Source organism: Sorex araneus, chromosome 3, assembly GCF_027595985.1.
Source record: "Sorex araneus isolate mSorAra2 chromosome 3, mSorAra2.pri, whole genome shotgun sequence".
Taxonomy (NCBI): domain Eukaryota; kingdom Metazoa; phylum Chordata; class Mammalia; order Eulipotyphla; family Soricidae; genus Sorex; species Sorex araneus.
In genome coordinates, this window is record NC_073304.1 from 200823882 (window position 1) to 200847948 (window position 24067).

General features: G+C 40.0%; 1 protein-coding gene across 1 annotated transcript in view; it reads left to right on the top strand.

Annotated features, from left to right (window-relative positions):
- Positions 1 to 24067, top strand: part of AP2B1 (adaptor related protein complex 2 subunit beta 1) — a 153202-nt gene that overhangs the window by 31563 nt on the left and 97572 nt on the right. Inside the window, exons 6-10 of the mRNA XM_055130675.1 lie at positions 14002 to 14192; positions 17129 to 17350; positions 17897 to 18017; positions 18143 to 18238; positions 22218 to 22333. Of these exons, the coding sequence (XP_054986650.1) occupies positions 14002 to 14192; positions 17129 to 17350; positions 17897 to 18017; positions 18143 to 18238; positions 22218 to 22333 (746 nt within the window). The remainder of the gene's footprint in view (positions 1 to 14001; positions 14193 to 17128; positions 17351 to 17896; positions 18018 to 18142; positions 18239 to 22217; positions 22334 to 24067) is intronic.

A 24067-nucleotide genomic window follows, 5' to 3' on the forward strand; every position in this document is an offset into this window, starting at 1 on the left:
TTATTCATGTGAGATATTAATAAATCGACATTAGTGACCAAAGAACTTTCCAGGGTCATATTGCTAGGAAAATTGTTTACAATGTTTTAATCTGCTCTAATTAAATTAAATTTAATTAAACTTTTAATTTGAGTCTCAGAACCACTCACTATCTTCATGGAATAGAATTTAAATATGTAAATGTATACATGTTAAGATCAGTTATTTTATTAAAACGGTTAAAATATTGAACATAAACTATCATTATCTGCAAACTTCTAAAATGGAAATTCTTTCTGTCTTCCTTTGTTAATTCACATGTGTCCTTATTTCTTGCTTGCCTGCAGTTTTGTTACACTTTTCCAGAAAGTGCACCACATGGTGGCAGCACTCGACCAGCAAGTTAGACTCTTGTAGCGTTAGCCGCATTTCCAGGGTGGTCTGCATTAGTAATTTCCTTCTAGCTCACCTCTGAAGGACATTCTGCATGTGAATAAGCAAAAATAGCTTCATAAATGAGTTTGAACTCTGAGAATACATGTTGACTGTGATTTGACCGTTCTTGTTTCCAGATGCTGGGTATTTGTAAGTAGCACTTCTGAAAGTATAGCTGCACTTTAGTTTGGGATTAATGTTTGGTGTTCTTTGGTTAGACCTAGAAGAGATATTTTTGCATCATGTTGTAGTTCTGTTTTTAATTTTTAGAGAAATCTACATACTGTTTCTCACAGAGATTGAACCCACCAAAAGGGATGAAGATTCGTTTTTCTCTTCATTCCTGCCACCACTTCTTTTTTTCCTGGCCTTTTAAATATAGAACCATTTAGCGGATGTGAGGTCATAGTTTGTTATAGTTTTGACTTTTGTTTCCCTGATAACCAGCGAAGATGAGCATTTTTATTCATATACCCATGGCTGGCTGGCTGTTGTCTTATGTCTGTCCAGCTCTTTTCCCATTTTTTAAAATTTTGTGTTGAGTTTTGTGACTTAACATATGAATTAGCCCTTTGACAGAACTATGGCACGTAAATACATTTCCCATTCAGTGGGATGTCCTTTTGGTTTAGTAATAGTTCACCACTTGGAATGGTGAGTCTTTAGTTTGGTGGAACTTAAGTTTTTTAGGTCTGTATCTGGGGTGCCGAAGAGGAAGCACGCAAACTCAAGGTTTAAAATAGTGAATAGCAAAGTGGGTCTTGGGCCACATCTGGTGGTGCTCAGGGCTTACCTGGATTGACTGCATACAAGGTTGGAGTCAAACCTGGATTGACTGCAATACAAGGCAAACATTCTATCTGCCATACTATAGCTTCCACCCCATCAGACTTTTTTTTTTTTTTTTTGCTTTTTGGGTCACACCCGGCGATGTTCAGGGCTTACTCCTGGCTTTGCATTCAGGAATTACTCCTGGTGGTGCTGGGGGACCATATGGGATGCTGGGAATCAAACCCGGGTCAGCCGCATGCAAGGCAAATGCCCTACCTGCTGTACTATCGCTCCAGCCCCCCCATCAAACTATTTTTTAATTTAAAATTTTATTACAAAATCAAAATATGATTTACAGTACTGGGAATGGTTTTGTGCATGAAAAATTCCAGCACCTCATCGTCCACCAGAATATACGCTTCCCTTCACCATTGTCCCAGTTTTTCCCCAACCCCCATCCTAGAAATAGTAAAAGTTTAACAGAGGTAAGGAACAGCTTGTAAGCAGGAGAGTCTATAGGGAACGCTAAACTGTTGTGTATTTACGTCTGGGGAATTTTATTCAGTTCCCCCCCGCCCCCCCCCCACATACACAGTTAAGCTTAATAGGGCTGTCAGTTTCACTGTGACAAATGTTTCCCAATTATCTGTCACAGGTGTTGTGCATATTTTAGGGCTTTCTGTATTGGTAAGATAAGAGCTAGGCATGGGACATATTGCATCTTCACCAGGCATCCTATTATATCACAATCCAGCCCAGGGTATAATTCACCCATTTGAGAGTAGATCTGGAGACATTGTTACTGCCTTGGTCTCAGAAGGATACCTTGGGTAAACTGCATAGTGAACTATAATTTTAGGTGGTAAAAGCTAAGATAGACTCTGTTCTGGTAACTGGCGAGAGGCAGCCAGCAAAGAGGAGGCTGAGAGTCTCCCTTTGTTTCTTTCACGGTGCAGGAGGCCTTTAATTTGATGTAGTCTTGTGTAGTATATTTTATTGGTTTGGGGGTCATATCACCCAGCTGTGTTCTGGGCTTACCCCTGGTAGGGCTTGGGGAACCATGTGCAGTGCCAGGGATCAAGCCTGGGTTGACAGCATGCAAGGCAAACGCCCTTCCCACTTCACTGTCTCTCTGGCCCCACTCATTTTTATTAGTTTTTCTTGCCACTGGAGTGGAATCACTTAAGACATCTCTGAAACTAAATATGGAATGTTTTGCCTGTGTTTTCTTCAGTGTATTTTATGAATTTGGCTCTTGACATCTAAACCTTTAATCCATTTTGAATTTTGTGCATGGTGTGAGATAGTGGTCCAATTTGATTCTTTTGCTTGTGGGTATCCAGTTTTCCCAGCACCAATTGTTGAAGAGATTTTTTTTTCTTTCTCTTGAATCCTTTCTTCTAAATTAACTATCCATATATAGCAGTGTAGTACTGTTGCACTGTAGTCCCGTTGTTCATCAGTTTGCTTGAGTGGGCACCAGTAATGTCTCCATTGTGAGACTTGTTACTGTTTTTGGCATATTGAATATGCCACAGGTAGCTTGCCAGGCAGGCTCTACTGTGCAGCGAGATACTCTTGGTAGCTTGCCGGGCTCTCCAAGAGGGACGGAGAAACCGAACGTGGGTTGACCGCGTGCAAATCCATACATATGAAGGTTTATTTCTTGACTCAGTTCTATTGCATTGGTCTGTGGGTCTGCCTTTATTCTAGCTCTGCTCTGTTTCGGTTACTATAGGTTTGTTGTACAAAATGGGAGAATATGATATTTCTCATGCTGTTTTCACTGATTGCTTTTGCCATTTGGGGGTTGAGGGTAATTGTTCCATGTAGTTTTACTGAGTTTCATTTTATGTCCTTGAAAAATACTGTGCTACATTCTTAATTTAAAAGGTTTGGACCAGAGAAATAGTATAGGGGTTAAGGTGCTTATCTTGCATGTTGGTCAAACCCTAGTTTGATCCCCAGTACCACATATGGTGCCCCAAGCAGTGCAAGGTGTGATTCTTAAGCACGAGCTAGAAGGAAGCACAGCAGAGTGTGGTTTAAATCCACCCCACCCACCCCAACCCGTAACATTAAAGACTTAAATTTTGTTGATGTGATATAGTGAAATTTTTGAACCATACCCGGCAATGCTCAGAGCTTACTCCTAATTTTGTACTCAGGAATTTCTGCTGGTGGTGCTCTAGGGAGCATATGGAATGCCAGGGATTGAACCTGGGTCAGCCATCTGTAAGACAAGTGGCCCTATCAACCATAACTGTCACTGCAGCAGTGTATTGTATTCCATATAGAATATTTTTTGAGCAAAGTAAAACTAAACTTGTATTTTCAGATACAGATCTTACTAGTTTGCTGTTTTGGAAGTAAACTTGTGTTCACAATGTGGAAACTTTGGAGCTGTAGAAAAATATCGCCTCTGATTTCACAAATGTCAGAATTATAGAAATACTATCTGTTATCTGCCAGGAAAATGCTCTTTTGAGTGATAATGAATATTATACTCTAGCTTTTAGCAAATGTTAGGAATCTCCCTCTGTGTTATAATTTTTCCTTTTCATCTCAGGCGTTTTGATGTATTCCAACTTGAGTTAACATTTACACTAGGAATCTATTATTCCAGGGTCTCTTGACAGTCCTGCCACATGTGCTTGACTTTTTGTTTTTGAACTCAGATCTCCTAAACTGTGTTTGTGTTGACCTAAAACTTAGCTTCCCTGATCTGTTATTCTAGGCCTTGTTGGCGCAGCTTCCATCACTCTGTGAGCTGCCCACAGGAATGCCTCTCTCCACCATTGCTCTGTTCTCTCTGTTAAGACAACGGCCGCATTGTTAAAATACTTAATCTTCAGTTGAGAGTTCTGCTCAAGAGTATGTTCTAAGGATAACTTTAACTATGTCCAATACAGTCTCTAGCAAAAGTTTTGAGTTTTGCTGCCAGCATCTTTTAATTTGAACTTAGAAAATCTGTTTGAAGAAAAAATAATAAATTTCATCTTAGAATTTTTGTACTAGCTAGATGTAGAAATAGTTTGGGATCATTTTATTGGTTCTCAGCTGAGGGCGATACTCTTTCCACATGCCCAGTCTGGGAGACTTTTGGCAGTGTCTGGAAATGTTTTGGTTGTTATAGCTGATGTGAAGGATGCTTTTGGCATCTACTAGACAGAGTTCATTGATACTTTAAACACATTGCAGTATAAAAGACAGCCTCTGCTTCCTTCCCAACCAAGAGTCATCCATCTTAAGGCATCAGTAGTGTTAAAGTTACAAAAATGTAGATTATGGAAATAGCCTTTAGCACCAGAGTGCCTACTTGAAATTCTGGCTTGGCTACTTCCACTAGAAGTGTAACTTGAGTAAGTTGTTTAAAATAAGTTCTCATTGACTGGAGAGAGGACTGAAATTGCCTGAACACGTGCTTTGTAGCAGGAGATGTGGATTTGATCCTTGGCTGTCGTATTTCCTGTGCCCCATTCCCAGCACAGTCAGGAGAATCACACATCCCACCCACTCTGCCCTCAAGCACCATTGGTTATGGCAAAATGAAACAAACTAAAACAATCCAAACCAAATAACCAAGTTTTGTGGGATTGGAGCTAGAGCTCGTTGATCAGAGGTACATGCCTTGCTTGCACAGGGACATGGATTTGAGTACCAGCACTGCATACTCCCCTTAACTATGGTTGGGCATAGCCTTGGAGGCCCCCCAGAGCACCATCCTGTGGCCCTGGTGGCACTTGAGCACTGTTGGGTTGTGCCCCTTTTGAAAACTAATTGTTCAGGGCTAGCAAGATTTCTCAGTAAACTGAATGTGTCCTTGGCATGCATGAGGTCTGGGTTTGATCCCATCATTGCGTGGTCCTGTGAACACCCACTACCAGGAGTGTCCCCTGAGTACAGAGTTGGCAAAAGTAGCCACTGAGCACCACCAGGTGTTACACCCTCCCCAAAACAAACCCAAACAAAACAAAACTGAATTCTTTCAAGGATAAGCCTTTAATTCAGCTTCCTGCATAATGGATGTGTTGCACGTAGTAATTTAGTAGTGTACTAAAAGGTCACAGCTCATTCATTCATTTCTTGGTGTCCCGTTTAAGATCATGTGTAGGCTCTAATTTATCAGAGGTTTACTTTACTCTCAAAGGGGAGTTAATAAATGGTGTGATAAGAACTGTTTGTTCATGTTGCAGCATGCTTAAATGCAAATTTTAGGGTCTGTGGGCCAAGTAATTATTTGATTTTTTTGGAGGGAGTGCCTTTTGCCTATTTGTCAGTACTTGTTTGTGGTGTTTCTACTTAGGAGGATATTTGCATTTCATTAGATCACATCTTAAGCCACTTAAGTATGGATTTTATTGTCTTATTTATAAATCCTACCTGTTACTATATATTTCAACTTCCTCACCATATGCAAATATATTGGCTACTACTAAGAAGTTTTATTGCATGATTGAGGGTAAAAGTGCTTGGGAGTGGGGCAGAGATGGAAATTGGAAAAGTAATATGATGTATTAATTAGTAGCATTCTGAATAGTCTTGGGTTAAAGAAAGCATGAGCTCTTTAAGTTTTGCTTGTTGACGAGGAAAGAAAATTAACTCTATGGTCTTTAAGTCCTCAGGAAATGACAATGACTGAAGTATACTTTGAACAAATAGGTTTCTCTGTGCTGCTTTAGCATGTCACTGTCACTTGTCATCCCGTTGCTCATCAATTTGCTCGAGCGGGCACCAGTAATATCTCCATTGTGAGACTTGTTACTGTTTTTGGCATATCGAATATGCCACGGGTAGCTTGCCAGGCTCTGCCGTGCGGGTGAGATACTCTCTGTAGCTTGCTGGGCTCTCCAAGAGGGGCGGAGGAATTCAACCCAGGTTGGCTGCGTGCAAGGCAAATGCCCTACCTGCTGTGCTATTGCCTCAGAAGTAACTCTGTAAAGAAGAAATGAGCATTCTAAATTGGTATTGATTTTTAGGATGAAATTATATAGCCTACCTGTATATTTTATCATTGTTTTGGTTAATTATTTGACTGTTTTCACTTTTTTTAGGGGGCACTAGCCAAAAGAATTTGTAGTTGAGTAGAAATGCAAGAGGCATGAATCTTTTCAGAATGTTCATTCCTGGAAATGAAAGTCGTCTAGGTAATAATTGAATTGGTAGGAGGAAGTCACTGTACTGGAAACTAATGTCTTTCTTGGCTGTGAACATGTGTGAAATTGAGTTCAGGATAAAAAAAAATAAAAAAAAACATTCAAAGGGACAAGGAAAGTATGAAAGATTTCTTATAAAGTAGCTTTTCCCCGTGACTCTTCATTCTCATATATATCTAGTTAAATAGGTTTCTTTTTTACAGAAACGTGTGTGTGTGCGCGCGCGCGCATGCATGCATGCATGCATGCATGCACGCATACCATAGCCATTAGTGCTCAAGACTTCTGGCTCTACTTCAGTTGGTGCTCAGGGGACCATATGTGGTGCTGAGGATTTACCCTGGGTCAGCTATGTGCAAGGCAAGTGCCCGAAACTGTACTATTTCTCCGACCTAACAGTAACATTTGTTATGGATGGGGGTGGCACACCTGGTACTTAGGGCTTACTCCTGGTGCTGTGTTCAGGGATTACTTCTGACTTGACTCAGGGGACCATATGGGGTGCCGGGGATCTAACCTGAGTTGGCTTCATACAAGTCAAGTACCCTGCTTCTGTACTATCTCTCTCGCCCTACAGAAATATTTTTATTCTAACCATATCCTCCTCTCCAGCTTTGCCTCCTTTTAAAAAATTAGGTCAAATTTATTTATTTATTTATTATTTTGCTTTTTGGGTCACACCCAATAGTACACAGGGGTTACTCCTGGTTCTGCACTCAGGAATTATTCCTGGCGGTGCTGGGGGACCATATGGGATGCTGGGAATTGAACCCGGGTCAGTCGCATGCAAGGCAAATGCCCTACCCGCTGTGCTATCGCTCCAGCCCCTGAGGTCAAATTAAAATCCTCAGATGAGTTGAATGTAAGTAGGAGTATCTTATAAATCAGATTTTATTGCTAAAACATAAATCTTGCTTTTTACAGTGCTGCCAGAATATATCTGAAATATATGAGGTAATCATTTTTTTCCTTATGTATGCCTGTCACCATTGCCTGAAGGAAAAGTGGAAGTAACGATCTTTTTCTTTTTGGAGAGAGGGGGTTCCCAAGCAGCGTTTTCGGGACCAGTCCCCAAAATATTTGGTCAGCGAGACTGGAGAGTTTATTGCTGGGGTTTGGTGGGTGGTGCTTCTTGGGCTCAGTGGTGTAGGGGACTCCAGTCTCCATCCAGCAGTGTCCTGGGAGCCAGGTCCTAGAGATCTAACTCAGGTTCTCCCCACAGGTGCGGCATGCACTCTGCCTCCGGAGCTATCTCCCCAGCCTTAGGAATGTTTTGATTGTGTATTATCTTCCGTTAACTCTGATCAGTCTTTCCCTTTTTACCACTGAAGTCCTTAGTTCATAGCTCTTGGAATATTTGAATGCTGAAGAGAATGTGATTATCACTCAAACGCTGAAATCAGACACACACCTTTCTTTCGGGTGCTGTTCCTTTGTAGTTCTGTAAACTTTTAGTAATTGGGGCCAAACAGATAATGTAGTGAGTTAATTCCTTGCCTTGTATGTGGTTAACGGATACACACACACACACACACACACACACACACACATAATGCAATTTTTCTATCCCTATTTATGAATTTCTTTTTCAAATTCCCTCTTCCCCACCTTTCCCTTTGTTACTATGGTATTTGGATGAGCAGGGGTCACACTTACACATGACTCTGGTGCTTACACATTTAACTGTGGTATTCACAGGGAGTTGGGTGCACATCAGGTTTTGGTGCTGACACTCAGACATGGTGCTCACTCCTTTAGTGAGGTTTGCACTCTTTCAGTGAGGTTTGCACTCCTTCATTTTGCTTTAAAGACTGCAGAATCCTGCACTTCTTTTGTTTCAGTGCTCACGCATCCTCACCAGCGGTTCTACTTCCTTGAACATCTCTTTTAGCTGCAGTGCTCATTGGAGCTTGCTTGTACCCCTCTGTTGTGGTGCTTTTTGTGCACCTGGCTATAATGGGTCCAGAAATATGGCACACAGGATCATATTCAGTGCATGTGGCAGTACCATGGATTTTAGCTTTGACCGTACACCTGTAAACCAGGTGTTGTGAGCCACTGATTAATTCTCTGGGTTCTTGTAAATTCATTTTTATCTGGTTTGTTTTTTTGGTTTGTTTTTGGGTCACTCAGGGCTTACTCCTGGCTCTGCTTAGGGGATCATATTGTGGTGCTGGAAGTTAAACCTGGGTCAGCCACATGTGAGGCAAGTGCCTAATTCTCTGTGCTCTCTGTCTCCAAATTTGTTTTTAAGTCCTACTTCCATATCTCATGTAGGTGAACTGGAAGGGGTTGCTATCTTTGGCCATACCCACCCAGTTTTTGGGATTACTCCCTGCTTTGTGTTCTGGGGGGACATGTGGTACTGGGAATGAACTCCAGCACTCTAATATGCAAAGCATGCTCTGAACCTTTTAAGCTACCCGTCTCACCCCAAATAAGTGAAATTAATAACAATTATCTTAAAGTTTGAGGGTTAGTTCTCTGAGGATTAATGATACAAAGTAAATATTGAATACATTTTGGCTATTTATCTCTTTGTACAACTCACTGTGTTTGGTATATTAAAACGTAAGTCAACAAATTGCTTACCTTTAAAAATTGAGGGGCCGGACAACTACTTACAGGGGTGAGTGCCTTTACATGCAGCAACCCAGGTTTGTTCCCCAGCATTCCATGATCTCCTACCCCCACCAAATGTTTCTTATTTTCCTTAGACTTCTAGAGTCCTTAAGAAATGATCAGATTGAAGGCAGGCCTGCAGTTAAGGCAGAGAAAGATTTGCTAGTGGTGTGATTTTATCTGTATCTACATAAGTTTTTTTTTTTTTTTGCTTTTGCTTTTTTTCCAGGTCACACCCAGCAATGCACAGGGGTTACTCGAACCCGGGTCGGCCGAGTTCAAGGCAAACGCCCTGCCCACTGTGCTATCACTCCAGCCCCTATCTACATAAGTTTTTATATGATGTATGGTGCATGAGGTCCGGGGGGCTGTTTAATTAGTCTTCTAAGGAATAGAACAAGGGGCCTTCTAGAGGTCTTGGTTAAAGCTGCATCCTCAGCGTATAAATTACTTGGAGCGCTAGTACAGCAGGAAGGGTGTTTGCCTTGCACTCTGCCAACCCGGGTTTAATCCCCGGCATCCCATGTGGTCCCCAAGCACTGCGAGGAGTAATTCCTGAGTGCAGAGCCAGGAGTAACCCCTGAGCATTGCTGGGTCTGGGTGTGAGCCAAAAAGACAAACCAAACTGTGCCTGGTAAATAATGAGCGCTAAATGAATCGTTGTGGAATGTATTAATAACAGTTTGATGTTTAGCTTTATTGTATAAGTGACGTTATGAGAAATATTTAAATAAGTTAAAAATCTTGTCTCAGGATGGAAAAAAATAGAATTAGAGGCCGGAGTAGTACCGTGGAGGGTCCAGAGTGATAGTACAGTGGGTAGGGCATTTCCCTTACACATGGCCGACCTGGTCTGGTTTCTGGCACCCCATATGGTTCTCTGAACACTGCCAGGAGTGATCACTGAATGCTGAGCAGAAGTAAGCCCTGAGCATTCCCATATGTAGCCCCAAAATCAAATAAAAAAATAAAAGGAAAAAAAGTAGTACAGTGGATATGGCAGACTGGAGTTCTATCCCCAGCACCCCATATTGTCCTCCAAGCACTGGCAAGAGTGTACCCTGAGTACAGAGCCAGGAATAAGCTAGGAAAAAATAAAATAAACATAAAGACAAAGATGAATTAAAAAAATAATCCTGATGTGTTCCTTTATAGCTAACATGCCATATTTTTGTTTTGTTTTTTGCTTTTGGGCCACACCCAGCAATGCTCAGGGCTTACTCCTGGCTCAGCATTCAGGAATTATTCCTGGCGCTGTGGGACTCTGGGGACCATATGGGGTGTCAGGGATTGAACCTTGGTTTGTGGTGTGCAAGGCAAACGTCCTACCCGCTGTCCTATCACTCCAGCTTGTAACATGTTAGCTTTCTACAAATCAACTTAATGCTAAGATTCACTTAGGAAACCTTATTTATAAATTCATTTTTATTCATTTTCTATTTTGGATGGGGTGTTTTGGCCACATTCCACCTGAATGATGCTCAGGGTTTACTCCTCACTCCGGGATCACTTTGGTGGGGCTCAGGAGAACTTACAGGTGCCTGGGATCAAACTAGAGTCGACTGTGTGCCAGGCCAGGGCCTTTCCTGCCGTATTGTCTCTCCAGCCTATAAATCCATTTTAAAGTAAAAACTTCATGAGAAACCCCTTTCCTTCTTGGGAATTTTAATTTTCCTGAGATTATGGCTCAGAAAAACAAAGGTCATTGTTTTTTTTGTGGCAGTGTTTCCCAAGAGAAATTAAGTTTTCTTTGAGGAATGTTGCTTGTATTTTCCTAGTTCAAATCAGAGTAGTGGTTCAAACAGCGGAGACGTACCTTTGTTTTAATACATAGGTAAAAGAAGCACTTAACCCATTATAAAGATTTCTTTTTATAATATTCTTGTTTTAAAAAGGCTCTTTGGAAAAGGAGGTGAATCTTAAATTTCAGTCTATTGTTTTTTTTTTTTAAAAGAAGGCTGTAGATCTGCTATGTATATAACACAAAATTCCAATGAAACATTGACAAGTAAGTATTTATTTTAGATCACCAAGTTTCTGTCTTGAAGTCAGTCTTTACCTTTGTCCTCTTTAGATTTAATTTGGCTCCCTTACTTTAGATTTTTATTAAAGGGACTTCCTGGCCAAGCTCCAGTGACCTCCAGTCACTGTAAGGGAGCCTTACTATATTACTGTAGCACTGTCCTGTTGTTTACGATTTGCTCGAGCAGACACCAGTAACGTCCATTGAGACGTCTTGTTAATGTTTCTGGTATATCGAATATGCCACGGGTAGCTTGCCAGGCTTTGCTGTGCAGGTGCGATACTTTTGGTAGCTTGCCGGGCTCTCTGAGAGGGACAGAGGAATCGAACCTGGGTCGGCCGCGTGCAAGGCAAACGCCCTAGCCGCTATGCGTCGCTCCAGTCCACTATATTACTAAAAGTTAAAATATATTTGAAATATATTTGGAACATAAAATTAGAAGATAAATGAAAAAAATTGGAAAAAATTTTAGATAAATTTAAAGGATTAGTAGAGTTGTGTGTGTGGTGTGTGATTTGTGGAGGGGGTAGAAATGACACCTCTGGTTATCTGTTGAGTCAGGGACCTTTTGACAATGATCTTTACTCTGTGAAATTTTTCTGAACAGTTCTCTAATCTGATTTCTTAAGATCTAAATGTAAAGTGTGTATTTTAGCATATTCATCATTAGCTGCATTATATTAGCTGGGTTTAGCACCACTTGTCTATATTAATGGAAAATTCTAAGTATCCATTCTTTTCACTGTCGTTCTGGTCTTCTCTCATTGATTCTTAAAAATGCCCGAAATTATTTTCTTTTTCTACATTTCCTACTGATAAACCTTTCATTTAACTCTTTTTTCAAACATTACAAGCATTTGATTGGCAGAAATGGGAAGTTGTAGTAGGATGTTTATTTTGTACAGTCACTGTACCAATACTGTGCATGTGTTGGCAGCAGTAGAGAATATGATCTTTTAGTTCAGGCTTTTAATACTTTTTAATCTGGGGGAGGGGTTGGGCCACACCAACCAGTGTACAGGACTTTCTCTTGGCTCTGTGCTTAGGATCATTCCTGGTGGGGCTTGGGCGACCATATGGGATGCTGGTGATCTAGACCGGGTCCATCATGTGCAGACAAGCACCCTGCCCACTGTACTGTTGCTCTAGCTCTCAGATTTTATAGTTTTAGTCAAAAATATTTTCTACTCATGACCCTTTTTTGCCCTGCAAGTCTTTTACACCATCTCAGGTATATCAGTGTATAAATCAAACAGTTGTAAATAATATGGCATAAAGAGACTTATCTTAAAGCAGTTTTTTAAAATCTAGCATCATTTACAATGAGTTTCATGCATAGACTTTCTGCATACACCCTCCACCACAATGTCCCCCATCAACCAACCCTCCACAAATTATTTTTTTTTAAGTTCACAGCCCACAGTTTAACCTAGGTGTTGTATTATACTTAAGCAGGTCTTTCATGTGTTTTTTGTACGTGGGAAATAAAATGATCTCTTTGTAAAGCACCAAGATAATGTGATGGGATTTATTTTACTCCGTATACATTTTATTTCACATGATGCCTGATGATGGACTCAGCAAACAAACTAAGGCAAAAAAGAACCTCAAATGCTATTGTTTAGAAAGTGGGTACTTAATTTTTCTTGATCTGTCTTAAGAAAATATATCCATAATCATACATACAAGTAAGCTTTTGATTTTTTTATTTTTGAATTTTTGTCCTGATCACTAAATAATAACCTAAAGTAATTTCATTTGTAGTATCATTATCTATGACTTACTAATGAATTGAAAGATACATTATTTTCTGTATTACTTGAAAATAAAATTACTTATTATTAAACTGGTACACCATCTGTTATAAAATGTATCTCAGGTTTAGAGATGAAAAGCTGTACAGCTCGTTCTTGATGAATTTTGTTATTACCATATCAGATTTGTTTAAGGCTTTGGAGAAAGCACTTTCACACATATCATCTGATTTCATACTCAAGACTAAACCGATGAGGTGGGTTAAATTACTTCAGTTTTCAGATGAGGAAATTGAATTTATAGAGATGATATACTTTCCTAATATCATAGTGAACCAGAGTTTGAAACATGCATTTTCTTTATTTTTTATAGAATTTTTTTCTATTGTCTTTTGATAGAATTGAGATATACCTATACACATAAAATTACTTGACCTGGATATTCTTTGCATTGCCTGATGTACATGTTTTGTGGGGTTTTGGAGGTTGTAGGGGTTGGATCACACCCATCATTGCCCAGCGCCTACACCTGGTTCTGTGCTCAGGTGTTGCACCTGACAGTGCTTGGGGGATCAGTGTATTGGGAAAGGAACTCAGACTTACTGCATGCAAAATACACAGTTCATTGAACTTCTCTCTAGCCACCCCTATTCCCGTGATTCATATTTAAACTTCACTGCTCTAGTAGGTGCTCATAAATCTGGATTCTGTGGATAGGTATGAGTATTGTCAAAATTGATAATGTTTCAATAGAAAATCATGTATGACTCTGCTATTGTATCAATTTTTAAAATTCTGGATGACGTAACTACTAGGCAGCTATTTATCTCAGTACTGGAGGTTTTGCATATATATTTTTGGTTTGTTGTTATTTTTAAGAAATGACTTAGATTTAATAGAACAATCTGCTACGTGAAGTATGTCTTATTAAATTACAGGAAGTGGAGATGGTCATCTATTAACAGACTCTAGAGGAATGGTTTATAAATATACAGATGTATGTACTGATTTGCATGTACATGTGGGTATTAATGTGTGTGGCCTATATAGCGTGTCTATGGTTATATGTATATGTGTTTTATACATGTGTATGTATATATGTTTTTGAATGCAGTTTATTTCTGGCTGATCAGATAAAATGTTCAGCAATAATTGAGATCTTTATATAAAGTGATCCAGAGAAGACTGATTAAAGAACTTGCCTATGATATTGTTTGTATTGTTCTTGGTAAATCAAGGACATACCTGTTTTTTTTCCCAGGTGGTTGCTAATGCTGTGGCAGCATTATCTGAAATCAGTGAGTCTCATCCAAACAGCAATTTACTTGATCTGAACCCACAGAACATCAATAAACTGCTGACAGCCCTGAATGAGTGCACTGAGTGGGGTCAGATTTTCATCCTGGATTGCCTCTCTAATTACAACCCCAAAGATGACCGGGAGGCTCAGAGGTGAGTGTGTTTTCCTAGGTGTTATTTGGGAGTCTTGCCTGGTTCAAAAAAAAAAAAAAAATTCTGGTTTCTATATTAGAAAGAGGTTTTTATGTTGAGGAGGATTAGTGACTAATGGGGTAAATACTGCTATCAGCAATGTATCTTCACACTAACAAAAGAACATTTTAGGTAGTGGAATGGGCCATGCAAAGATTACTCTTCCTAAAAGCCATGTATTTTTCATTTCTTGGTAGAACAGTGCAGTTCCTGTTACCCTCTGCTGAATTGCCCTTGTTGTCAGATTCCCCGTATAGCCATTTCTGACCATTTAGCGAACAAAGATTTTTGAATGTCTTACTGCACAGACAGCATTTTCATTATATTACATATATAGCCAGTATATGTACCTAATATGTATTACGTATGCATGTATGTGTTATTATTATGTATGTATAATAATTATCATAATATTATTATTATGGCAGAGCCTGGCAAGCTCCCTGTGGTGTATCGATATGCCAGAAACAGTAACAATAACAGGTTTCATTCCCCTGACCCTGAAAGAAGCCTCCAATCATTGGGAAAGACGAGTAAGGATAGGCTGCTAAAATCTCAGGGCTGGGATGAATGAAGACCTTATTGGCACCTGCTCAAGTAAATTGATGAACAACGGGATGACAGTGATAGTGATATTATTATTATTATGTATTAATATGTATGTATCAGTGAGAGTATCCCACCTGCATGGCAGAGCCTGGCAAGCTACCCCTGGCATACTTGATATGCCAAAAACTAATAACGATCCTCATTCTCCCCTGACCCTGAAAGAACCCCCAGTATGCCATCGGGCTACACTAGCATGTGACAGGGACAAATGGAGACGTTACTGGTGCCCGCTCGAGCAAATCTATGAACAACGGGATGACAGTGATGCAATGATACATAGTGACTTGATTTTAGTCATTGAGCTGGGATTTATTTTACTTATTCAGCTCTAGAAGTAATTGTGTTAGAGCCAGCAAAATTAATGTATTTTCATTAGATACAGAAACCATGTCAGTCTGAATTTGGAGATTTTGAAAGATGTACCTGGATTGTTCTATTCAATTATTCACTGCTTTATGTTACAAATTTTCTTTTCTTTTCTTTTCTATTTTTTTTTTTTTTTGAGTCACACCCGGCGATGCACAGGGCTTACTCCTGGCTCATGCACTCAGGAATTATTCCTGGCGGTGCTCAGGGCCAGTTCGAACTGGGAATCGAACCCGGGTTGGCTGCGTGCAAGGCAAACGCCCTGCCCGCTGTGCTATTGCTCCAGCCCCTATGTTACAAATTTTCAGTACAAAAATTGACAACTAAATTTCAAATACACAGACATGCTTTAGTTATGGAATTGGAATATTACTGCTTTTTATTGAGCATTTTGTGTATATAGGCACTGTCTTATATACATGTCTTATATACACTGTCTTATGTACAGTAGGCAGAATAGTTCTGAAGAAATGTTGGCTCTTCATTAAAGTTGACATATTTTAATTATGGTAGATAAGAACCTTCCCTGCTGACTGAAGCTCACGCTCCTATAACGTAAGTGTTCCTTACTTGTCTGGAAAACTTCCCCTCTGGACTCACTTGGTATACTTAAAAAAAATTTTTTTACTTGTAATTTTATATTCTGTTGCTTATTGACATCACACACTTATTTGCCAGTAAATATTTATTGAGTTCATGCTTCATGCCAGGCACTATTCTAAACCCTGAGGACGTATCAGTGGCTTACAAAAATAGTAGTTCTTGTGAATCTCTTATTCTCAGATGGGGCAGAATGTGTTCAGTATGTATCCATGGTAACAATAAATTCTGTGTCAGATAAGTGTTAACAGGTAAGATTAAGGGAGATGATCTAAGAAATGGTGGGAATTGGAGGTGAGGATTTATACTCATTTCATTTTTTTTTTCATTTCATTTTTAATTCTCCCTCCCCCCATCTCCTCTGTTTCTAATTATTTGGTGTTTTTGGCCCTCACACTGTTTTCTGGGCCACTCCTAGCACAGTATTCAGGGGGCCTTGTGCGCTGGATCGAACCCACGGCATCTACACACAGAGCATTCAGCCACCTAGAAGACAACTTTCTTCATGCTGTGAAGACCATGTTTTGTGAAAGGCTTGTCAGTGAAATAGTAGGATGTAGCGTTTGTCTACATATATGAAGAGATCAGTGTATCGGCCAAGGAAGATACAGAGGAAGAGAAAGCAGAAGGCACTACCTATATATTCTAAATAATATAATCACCCAGCCACCATGCCCAAATGCTCTAAAAATTAGATATCTACTTAACATTTAATTATCTCTCAACAGATAATTAAATATTCAATTTAGGTAAGTGGCAGAGGCTGTGAGAAAGGAAACAAGGTTAGGATAATGTTGCAGTGGTATTTTGTTTTATTTTGTCAAACAGAAACCCCGTCAGAGATCCCCTTATTGTTTTGAAGGCAAGGGGTTTTTGGGTAGTTCTCCCTGGCAGCCTGCCTCTTCCTTCCTCTTATGGTGTTTGGTTGACACCTCATTATGAAAGAACTCTCTGAAAGCTTAATGTGTCTTCCTACTGGTTGAGAAAAGACAGGTATCAGGACCTGGATCTTGTATATTATAGGGAGAAAGAGAGGACCTGGAAGGGTAATGAGCTTTAGGTGTTACTGGGTGTCAGCTAGTATTCTTCCAGCATGAACACATTCCTTATTGCTGGTTCCCTGAAGTCTTCTGACATATCTGCTCTGACTATAATTTTCTGGGGATGAGCCTTCTACAGTGTTGGAGACCAGTTTTACCTGTGCATGGAGCTTTGACTTTTCTAATTGATTTTCTGATTTCTTGATACTTGGGCCATGGGACTGTGACAAATCAAGTCAAGAAATTTTAATTCAGCTGTTAATTTTCTTTTTCTGCCCTCAGCATCTGTGAGCGGGTAACTCCCCGGCTATCTCATGCCAACTCAGCTGTGGTGCTTTCAGCAGTAAAAGTCCTAATGAAATTTCTAGAGTTGTTGCCCAAGGACTCAGACTACTACAATATGCTGCTGAAGAAGTTGGCCCCTCCACTTGTCACTTTGCTGTCTGGGGAGCCAGAGGTGCAGTACGTCGCCCTGAGGAACATCAACCTAATTGTCCAGAAAAGGTTGGGAAAAACGAAACTGGTGATTACCCTGAAATTCTTAACAGATGTTTTTTTAAGCTCTGTTGAGTGTATGGAAATGAATATTTGGTATCCAGAGCAACTTGCACCAGATCAGGAGGCTAACAGTTGATTTTGCAGTGTTCCTAAGATAAGTGCTTGGTTTGGTCCACGATGCAGTTTGTTTTTGGAAAGTTCTCTTAATAGTATACTACCTAGTGCCTATTTCTATGGTTTAGGCTATAGTTTAGAACTAGACTGTTGTTCTTCCAGCCATTCTCAGCAGCATGTACCCTGACCCTTAAAAAGGATAAAGTATTTGCCAAAAGGAACTGATTGGAAGGGCGGAAAGGAAGTTTGTGAGTTAGGGGTTTTTTATTTTTATTTTTATTTTTTTAGTTGTTAGGGTTTTTTTTTAAATAGTGTTTTTTATTGTGTTCTTAGTGTTTCTTGAGGAGAACAGAGAAGTACAGATGACATAATAGGGGGGAGAGACTCAGAAGGACGTATCTATATGCCTGTCCTCACCTTCTGTTCTGTGTCCCACAGGCCCGAAATTCTAAAGCAGGAAATTAAAGTCTTCTTTGTGAAGTACAATGATCCCATCTATGTTAAACTGGAGAAGTTGGACATCATGATTCGTTTGGCGTCTCAGGCCAATATTGCTCAGGTCAGATTGGAAGCAGACTCAAGTTTATAATGACCTAGCACTTCGGATCTAGTCTTTAGAAAGTAGGCAGTGAAATTGATGTTTGAAAATCTTTAAAGATGATCCACTTCCTGAATTTCTAACAGGTTCTGGCAGAACTGAAGGAATATGCCACCGAGGTGGATGTTGACTTTGTCCGAAAAGCTGTGCGGGCTATTGGACGGTGTGCCATCAAAGTGGAGGCAAGTGTCTCTCGGGAGTGGGAGTCGTGCTATTGCCACTCCTTTCTTCCTTCGACATACTATTTCAGAACTTATCAAAATAATAAAACAGTAGAAAAGTTGGGTGGGGTTTTTTGGGTTGGTTTGTTTTGTGAGGGTCCACATTCTAGTGCTTGAGGGCTCTGCTTGGGGTTCACCCCTAGCAGTGCTTGGGGAACATGCAGTATTGAACTGGGCCTCCTCCACACAAAACACACACTCAGCCCATTGAGCTCTCTCTGGCCCCTAAAGTAATAGGGGATTTTTTTGTTTTTCTTTTTGGGTCACACCCAGCGATGCTCAGGGGTTACTCCTGGCTCTGCACTCAGGAATTACTCCTGGCAGTGCTTGGGGGACCATACGGGATGCCGGGGATTGAACCCAGTCGGCTGCATATGAGGCAAACACCCTGCCTGCTATACTATTGTTCTGGCCCCAGTAATAGGGAATTTTTAATAAAAAGCTTTTCCTACTATATCTCTTCCCAGAGAGAATTGTTTTAAGTTGTTTTGGGCTTTATTTTTTTATTGGACGGTGGGGTGAGTTGTGTGTTTGTATCGTACATGGTGGTGCTTGGGGCTTACTCTTAGCTCTATGCTCAGGAATCACTCCTGGAAGTGCTTGGGGGACAATATGGTGGTACCTAGGAGTAGAATGAGGTTAGCTGTGATCAGGGCAAGTACCTTAGCCCCATGTTATCTCTTTGGCCAGTTTCAGTTTTCGGGGGGAGGGGGGAAGGTTGTTGGTTGGTTTGGTTTTGGGCCCAAGCTAGTGGTGCTCAAGGATTGCTTATGGTTCTGTGCTCAGGAATCTCTCTTGGTGGTCTCAGGGGACCATTCAGGGCACTAGGGTGTAATCCTGGGTCAGCTGCATGCATGCATGCAAGGCAAGCATCTTTCTTGTTGTACTGTCTCTTTGGTCCCTATTTTTGTTTTGTTTTTTAAACAATTTTATGCAGTGTTCACTTTCTGCTATGGTTAGACATAGTTCATATGTTCCACCATTTCTACTTTTCCCTTTTCTTTTTCACGAAGGTCATAGGATCTTTGTTCCTGTTATTGTTTATGTAAACTGAGATAATGCACCTTTATTTCTTGTTCTATCAATTATAGGGTTGGCAAAATTTATGCACATTATGACTATAAATATAGGGGTCTAATACCGGTGTATTTTTTTTTTTAATAGAGACTTGTTTTTTCTGGAGTTTCTATCATGGCTTTTCTTTTTTTTTCTAGGTTGAACCTTATCTTTCAGTTTTATAATATCAAGTTTATAATTTTTTTTATCCTAGAATGTTCTCTTTCAGTCTTTTGTTGCTCCTATCTGGGGGATTGCTTTCTTCAACTCTAATCATCATGCCTTCCAACATCTCTTCATAAAACTTTTTTCTGTTATTCTACTTTTCTCAAGTTTGTTGAGTACGCTTGCAATAGCCGCTTACATCTCTGGGGATATAAGTTCATTTTTTTGTGTGTTTGTTTATAATATTTAATATAATTATACTGAAGTATATACAGTGTGTTTTTTTATATACAATTTTAATATATGCATAGTGATAGCTCAGTCGGTTGAGAATGCCATGTGGTCCCCTGAGCACTGTTGATGCTCCCCCAGAGCACAGAGTTGAGAGTAGCCTCAGCACTATCAGGTGCCTGCCCAAATCAAACAAATTAAAATGTCTTTTAAGGTTTACTTCATTTGGGTACTATTTATTGATTAGGTCATTAGGCACATAGAATTTCTCGGAGTCTGCATTTGGCAGGTTATATTTTCGTGATGTTAATTCTTTCATACCCTTTAGATAATTTAGTCAGACTTTTTAATATTCACATTTGGTGTTTTGGGTAAGAAAATCTCTTAGGGGGGCTGGAGCGATAGTACAACAGGTAGGGCGTTGCCTTGGATGCGGCCAACCCGGGTTCGATTCCCAGCATCCCATATGGTTCCCCGAGCACCGCCAGGAGTAACTCCTATGCATCGCTGGTTGTGACCCAAAAAGCAAAAGAAAAAAAATTCTCTTAGGGACCAGAAGACAGAGTATAGCAGGTAAGGTACTTTCCTTGCATGTAGCCAACCTGGGTTTGATCCCTGACATCCCAGTGGTCCCCCACACCCTGATTCCTGAGTGTAGAACCAGGAGTGAGGCCTGAGTACTGCAATGTATGATTCTGATTTTTTTCTTACGTGATGCTATATACTTTTACTTGCAGGTGGCATATATGGGGTGACCACACTGTGAACTTTATAACATAAGTCACTCCTTGATTTTTAGGTACTCTTCAGTGTAAATCCTCTTTTAGAGTTACATTAGTTTTATCTCTTGTATTAGCCCATATACTCTTCATAGTAAAAGATTAATAGGGCCCACATACTTTTCAAAATAAAAGATTAATAGATCAGGGGTTGTAGCAATAGCTCAGTGGGTAGGGAGTTTGCCTTGCATGCAGCCAATCCAAGTTCGATTCCCAGCATCCTATATGGTCCCCTGAGCACCTCCAGGAGTAATTCCTGAGAGCATGAGCCAGAAGTAACTCCTGTGCATCACTGGGTGTGACCCCAAAAGAAAAAAAGAAAGATTAATAGATCAAACTTTCTCTTTTAACTGTGCCAGAGATTGAACCCCCCAGGTATCACAAGTGTAAGGCATGTACCTCCCAGCTCAAATTCTGTTTTATAGATAAACTACAATGGGAAATTGCAGTTTATCAAAGAAATTTTTCTTTAAAAACTTTTTTAATTGACTTTAAATTTCTGTGATTTACAGTACTGTATTGGTGGTTTCCCATAATTCGAACACCACACCCATCACCAGTGTTCCTATCTGTTTCCCCCAAGGACCCCAGTGCCCCTCCTTTTCAATTCCCTTCCCTCATTCAATGGTCTGGATTAGTTTTTCTTTTATGTTGCCTTTGGCCCTTTGTTGCTACCTTGCTCTATATCTTTAGGCCCCACATATGAGTGAAATCTGACTGAGTTCACTCAACATGATCTCCTCCATTTCTATCCTTGTTGCTTCCAGTCACAGAATTTTGTTCTTCAAACTGCATAGTATTCTGCTCTGTAAATATACCACAGCTTCTTGACCCATTCATCTATAGTTGGGCATTTGAGTTAGACCATAGACTTTTTTAGCAAGATAGACCAAGATATGTAAGTTTCTGGGGCCAGAGACAGAGTTCTGGGGTAAGTGTGCTTGTTTCGCATGAAGCACGGCATGCGTTCCCCCCAGCACTGCTGGGAATGACCCTGAACACTGGAGTAATCCCTGAGTACAGCTGGGTGAGGCCCAATGCCTTCCACCTGCCAAAAAGGATGGTAAACTTCTTTAGTTCTGTAATTACCATTTTTTTTTTTTTGCTTTTTTTGGGTCACACCCAGCGATGCTCAGGGGTTACTCCTGGTTTTGCAGTCAGGAATTACTCCTGGCGTGCTTGGGGGACCATATGGGATGCCAATAATTGAACCCGGGTTGGCCGCGTGCAAGGCAAACGCCCTACCCGCTGTGCTATCGCTCCAGCCCTCTGTAATTACTAATTTTAAGCTGCAGGTAATTTTGAAAATCTATGATTGCTTTATATCCTCTCCTTGTAAAACATTTGTCTGCACTAAAGAAATTTAGCTGTTTCCACTTAACCCTAAGTTCTAGGCCCTTTACTTTGTTTTCTTTTTTTTTTTTTAATTTTAATTTTTATCTTCCTATTTTGGTTTTTCTTGTTATTTCTAGTCCCTTGGCTGTCAAAGGTGATTCTTTTCAAATGAGGACTCATCTACTGGTGTATTTAGTTGAAGATATTTTCTCAAGTTTCTATAAATCTAGATAGCTGAGCCTTTCATAAAGCTTGGTCACATTAAGTGCCTGATCTTGAATTTATTTCAATCAATGTACCTGTGTGTTCTCTAAATATTGTGTTGAGAATGTAATATTAAATAGATTTCTCATTTATTATGCTCTTCTTTGCAGCAATCCGCAGAACGCTGTGTAAGCACATTGCTTGATCTCATCCAGACTAAAGTAAATTATGTCGTCCAAGAGGCAATTGTTGTCATCAGGGACATCTTTCGCAAATACCCCAACAAGTATGTTTCTACCCTTTATCATAAGATAATTTAGGAAAATTTTAAGTAAGGCATTATGAAACTGGCTTATGTAAGAATTGTTCTTCAGGGTAAAGGAGGGAGCGCCAAGGGCTGAAGTACCTGCAGGAGCTCTGGGCTCAGTTCTTAGTATCACCTTGCTAGGTGTGGCTTAATCCCAGCCCCCAGTTATTTCCCTTTCAATTTAAATGGTTATAAAAAGTACATTATTAAAAAATAAAATCCTGGGGGCTGGAGTGATAGCACAGTGGGTAGGGCGTTTGCCTTGCACACGGCTGACCCGGGTTCGATTCCCAGCATCCCATGTGGTCCCCTGAGCACTGCCAGGAGTAATTCCTGAGTGCATGAGCCAGGAGTGACCCCTGTGCATCACCAGGTGTGACCCAAAAACAAAAACAACAACAACAACAAAAAGCCTGATTTTATCATGCATAGGATTAAACCTGCTTTTTTTTTTAACCCTGCTTTACTATGTAATATGTGATAAAAGTAAATAAAAGGCCTTAGACCTTTTCTGAAGCGTGGTAGTGCTCCCATAAAAATCAAGTCTACATTTTGATACCCCAATTTTCACGGCAGGGCATCTTAGTCTGAGAAGCAAAACTACTTTTTCAGATTTGCTTTTGAAAGCAGGTGATTAAGGAATCTGAAAGACTGAAATAGAACACATATTATAAGTTTCCTAGATCTCTTTGTGATATTTTTATCTTGTGTTGAAGCTTTTGGTTTAATTTTAAAAGTTAAGTTTGTGATATTTGCAGAAAGTTAACTTAGGGGTGGAAAGATAGTACAGTGGGTAAGGCAGTTAGTTCCCTTTCATACGGCCAACCCAGGTTCAATCCCCAGCATCTCAAATGGTCCCCTGAGCACCACCAGAAGTGATTCCTAAATACAGACTTAAGAGTTATCCCTGAGCATTGCCAGGTGTGACCCAAACAAAAACAAAGTTAACTAGATTGTGGACTTAAAGTTAGAATAACTATTTTAGCAAAGTTGTGATCAATAAATATGTGTGTATGCATGTAAAATGTATAATATATACAAATTTTATGCTATACGAATGTTGTTTTTAAAGAAAGGATCACATCCTTTTACCATTCTTCCAAAAAGAGGAGAGTTGGGAGCAAGGTATGCATGGTTTAGTCATTGGAGCACCTGCTCTGCATGTGTGATGCCTAGGGTCTGATGCCACAAAAAAATAAATAAAGGCAGGCGAATATGCTGCCTGAGCCCATGTGCTGCTTGTGTCCTTGTGTTGTGGCCAAACACATGTGTTGACTGAGCATGTGTGTAGCCTACATCTCTCCTCTTGAGATGTGTACATTCATATTTCATGCAGGCTGGATATATGTAGCAGCTCTTTCAATCTTTGAAGAACCCCCATTTTCTCCTGAGCACATTACACTCTCCCTTCTTCCCCTTCCTCAAGAAAACCTCCAAATAAAATCTGTTTTACTTCAAAAAAAAAAAAAGAAAAGAAAAGCAGAAAATGGATTTCTACAGGTGAAGGGATGAGTGTTGGAACACTGTATGACTGAAACCTGACCATGGTTAGCTTTGTAACTCTAGCTTACTGTGACTCAATGAAAAATATAAAAATAAGTGAAGAAAATTTGGTTTCTAAACTTTTTGATTTCAGGGTTGAGGGAGTTACCTTAATATGGTAGAGAATTATATCCATTTCTGATTTATAACAAGGAGTTAAAATAGCTTAGT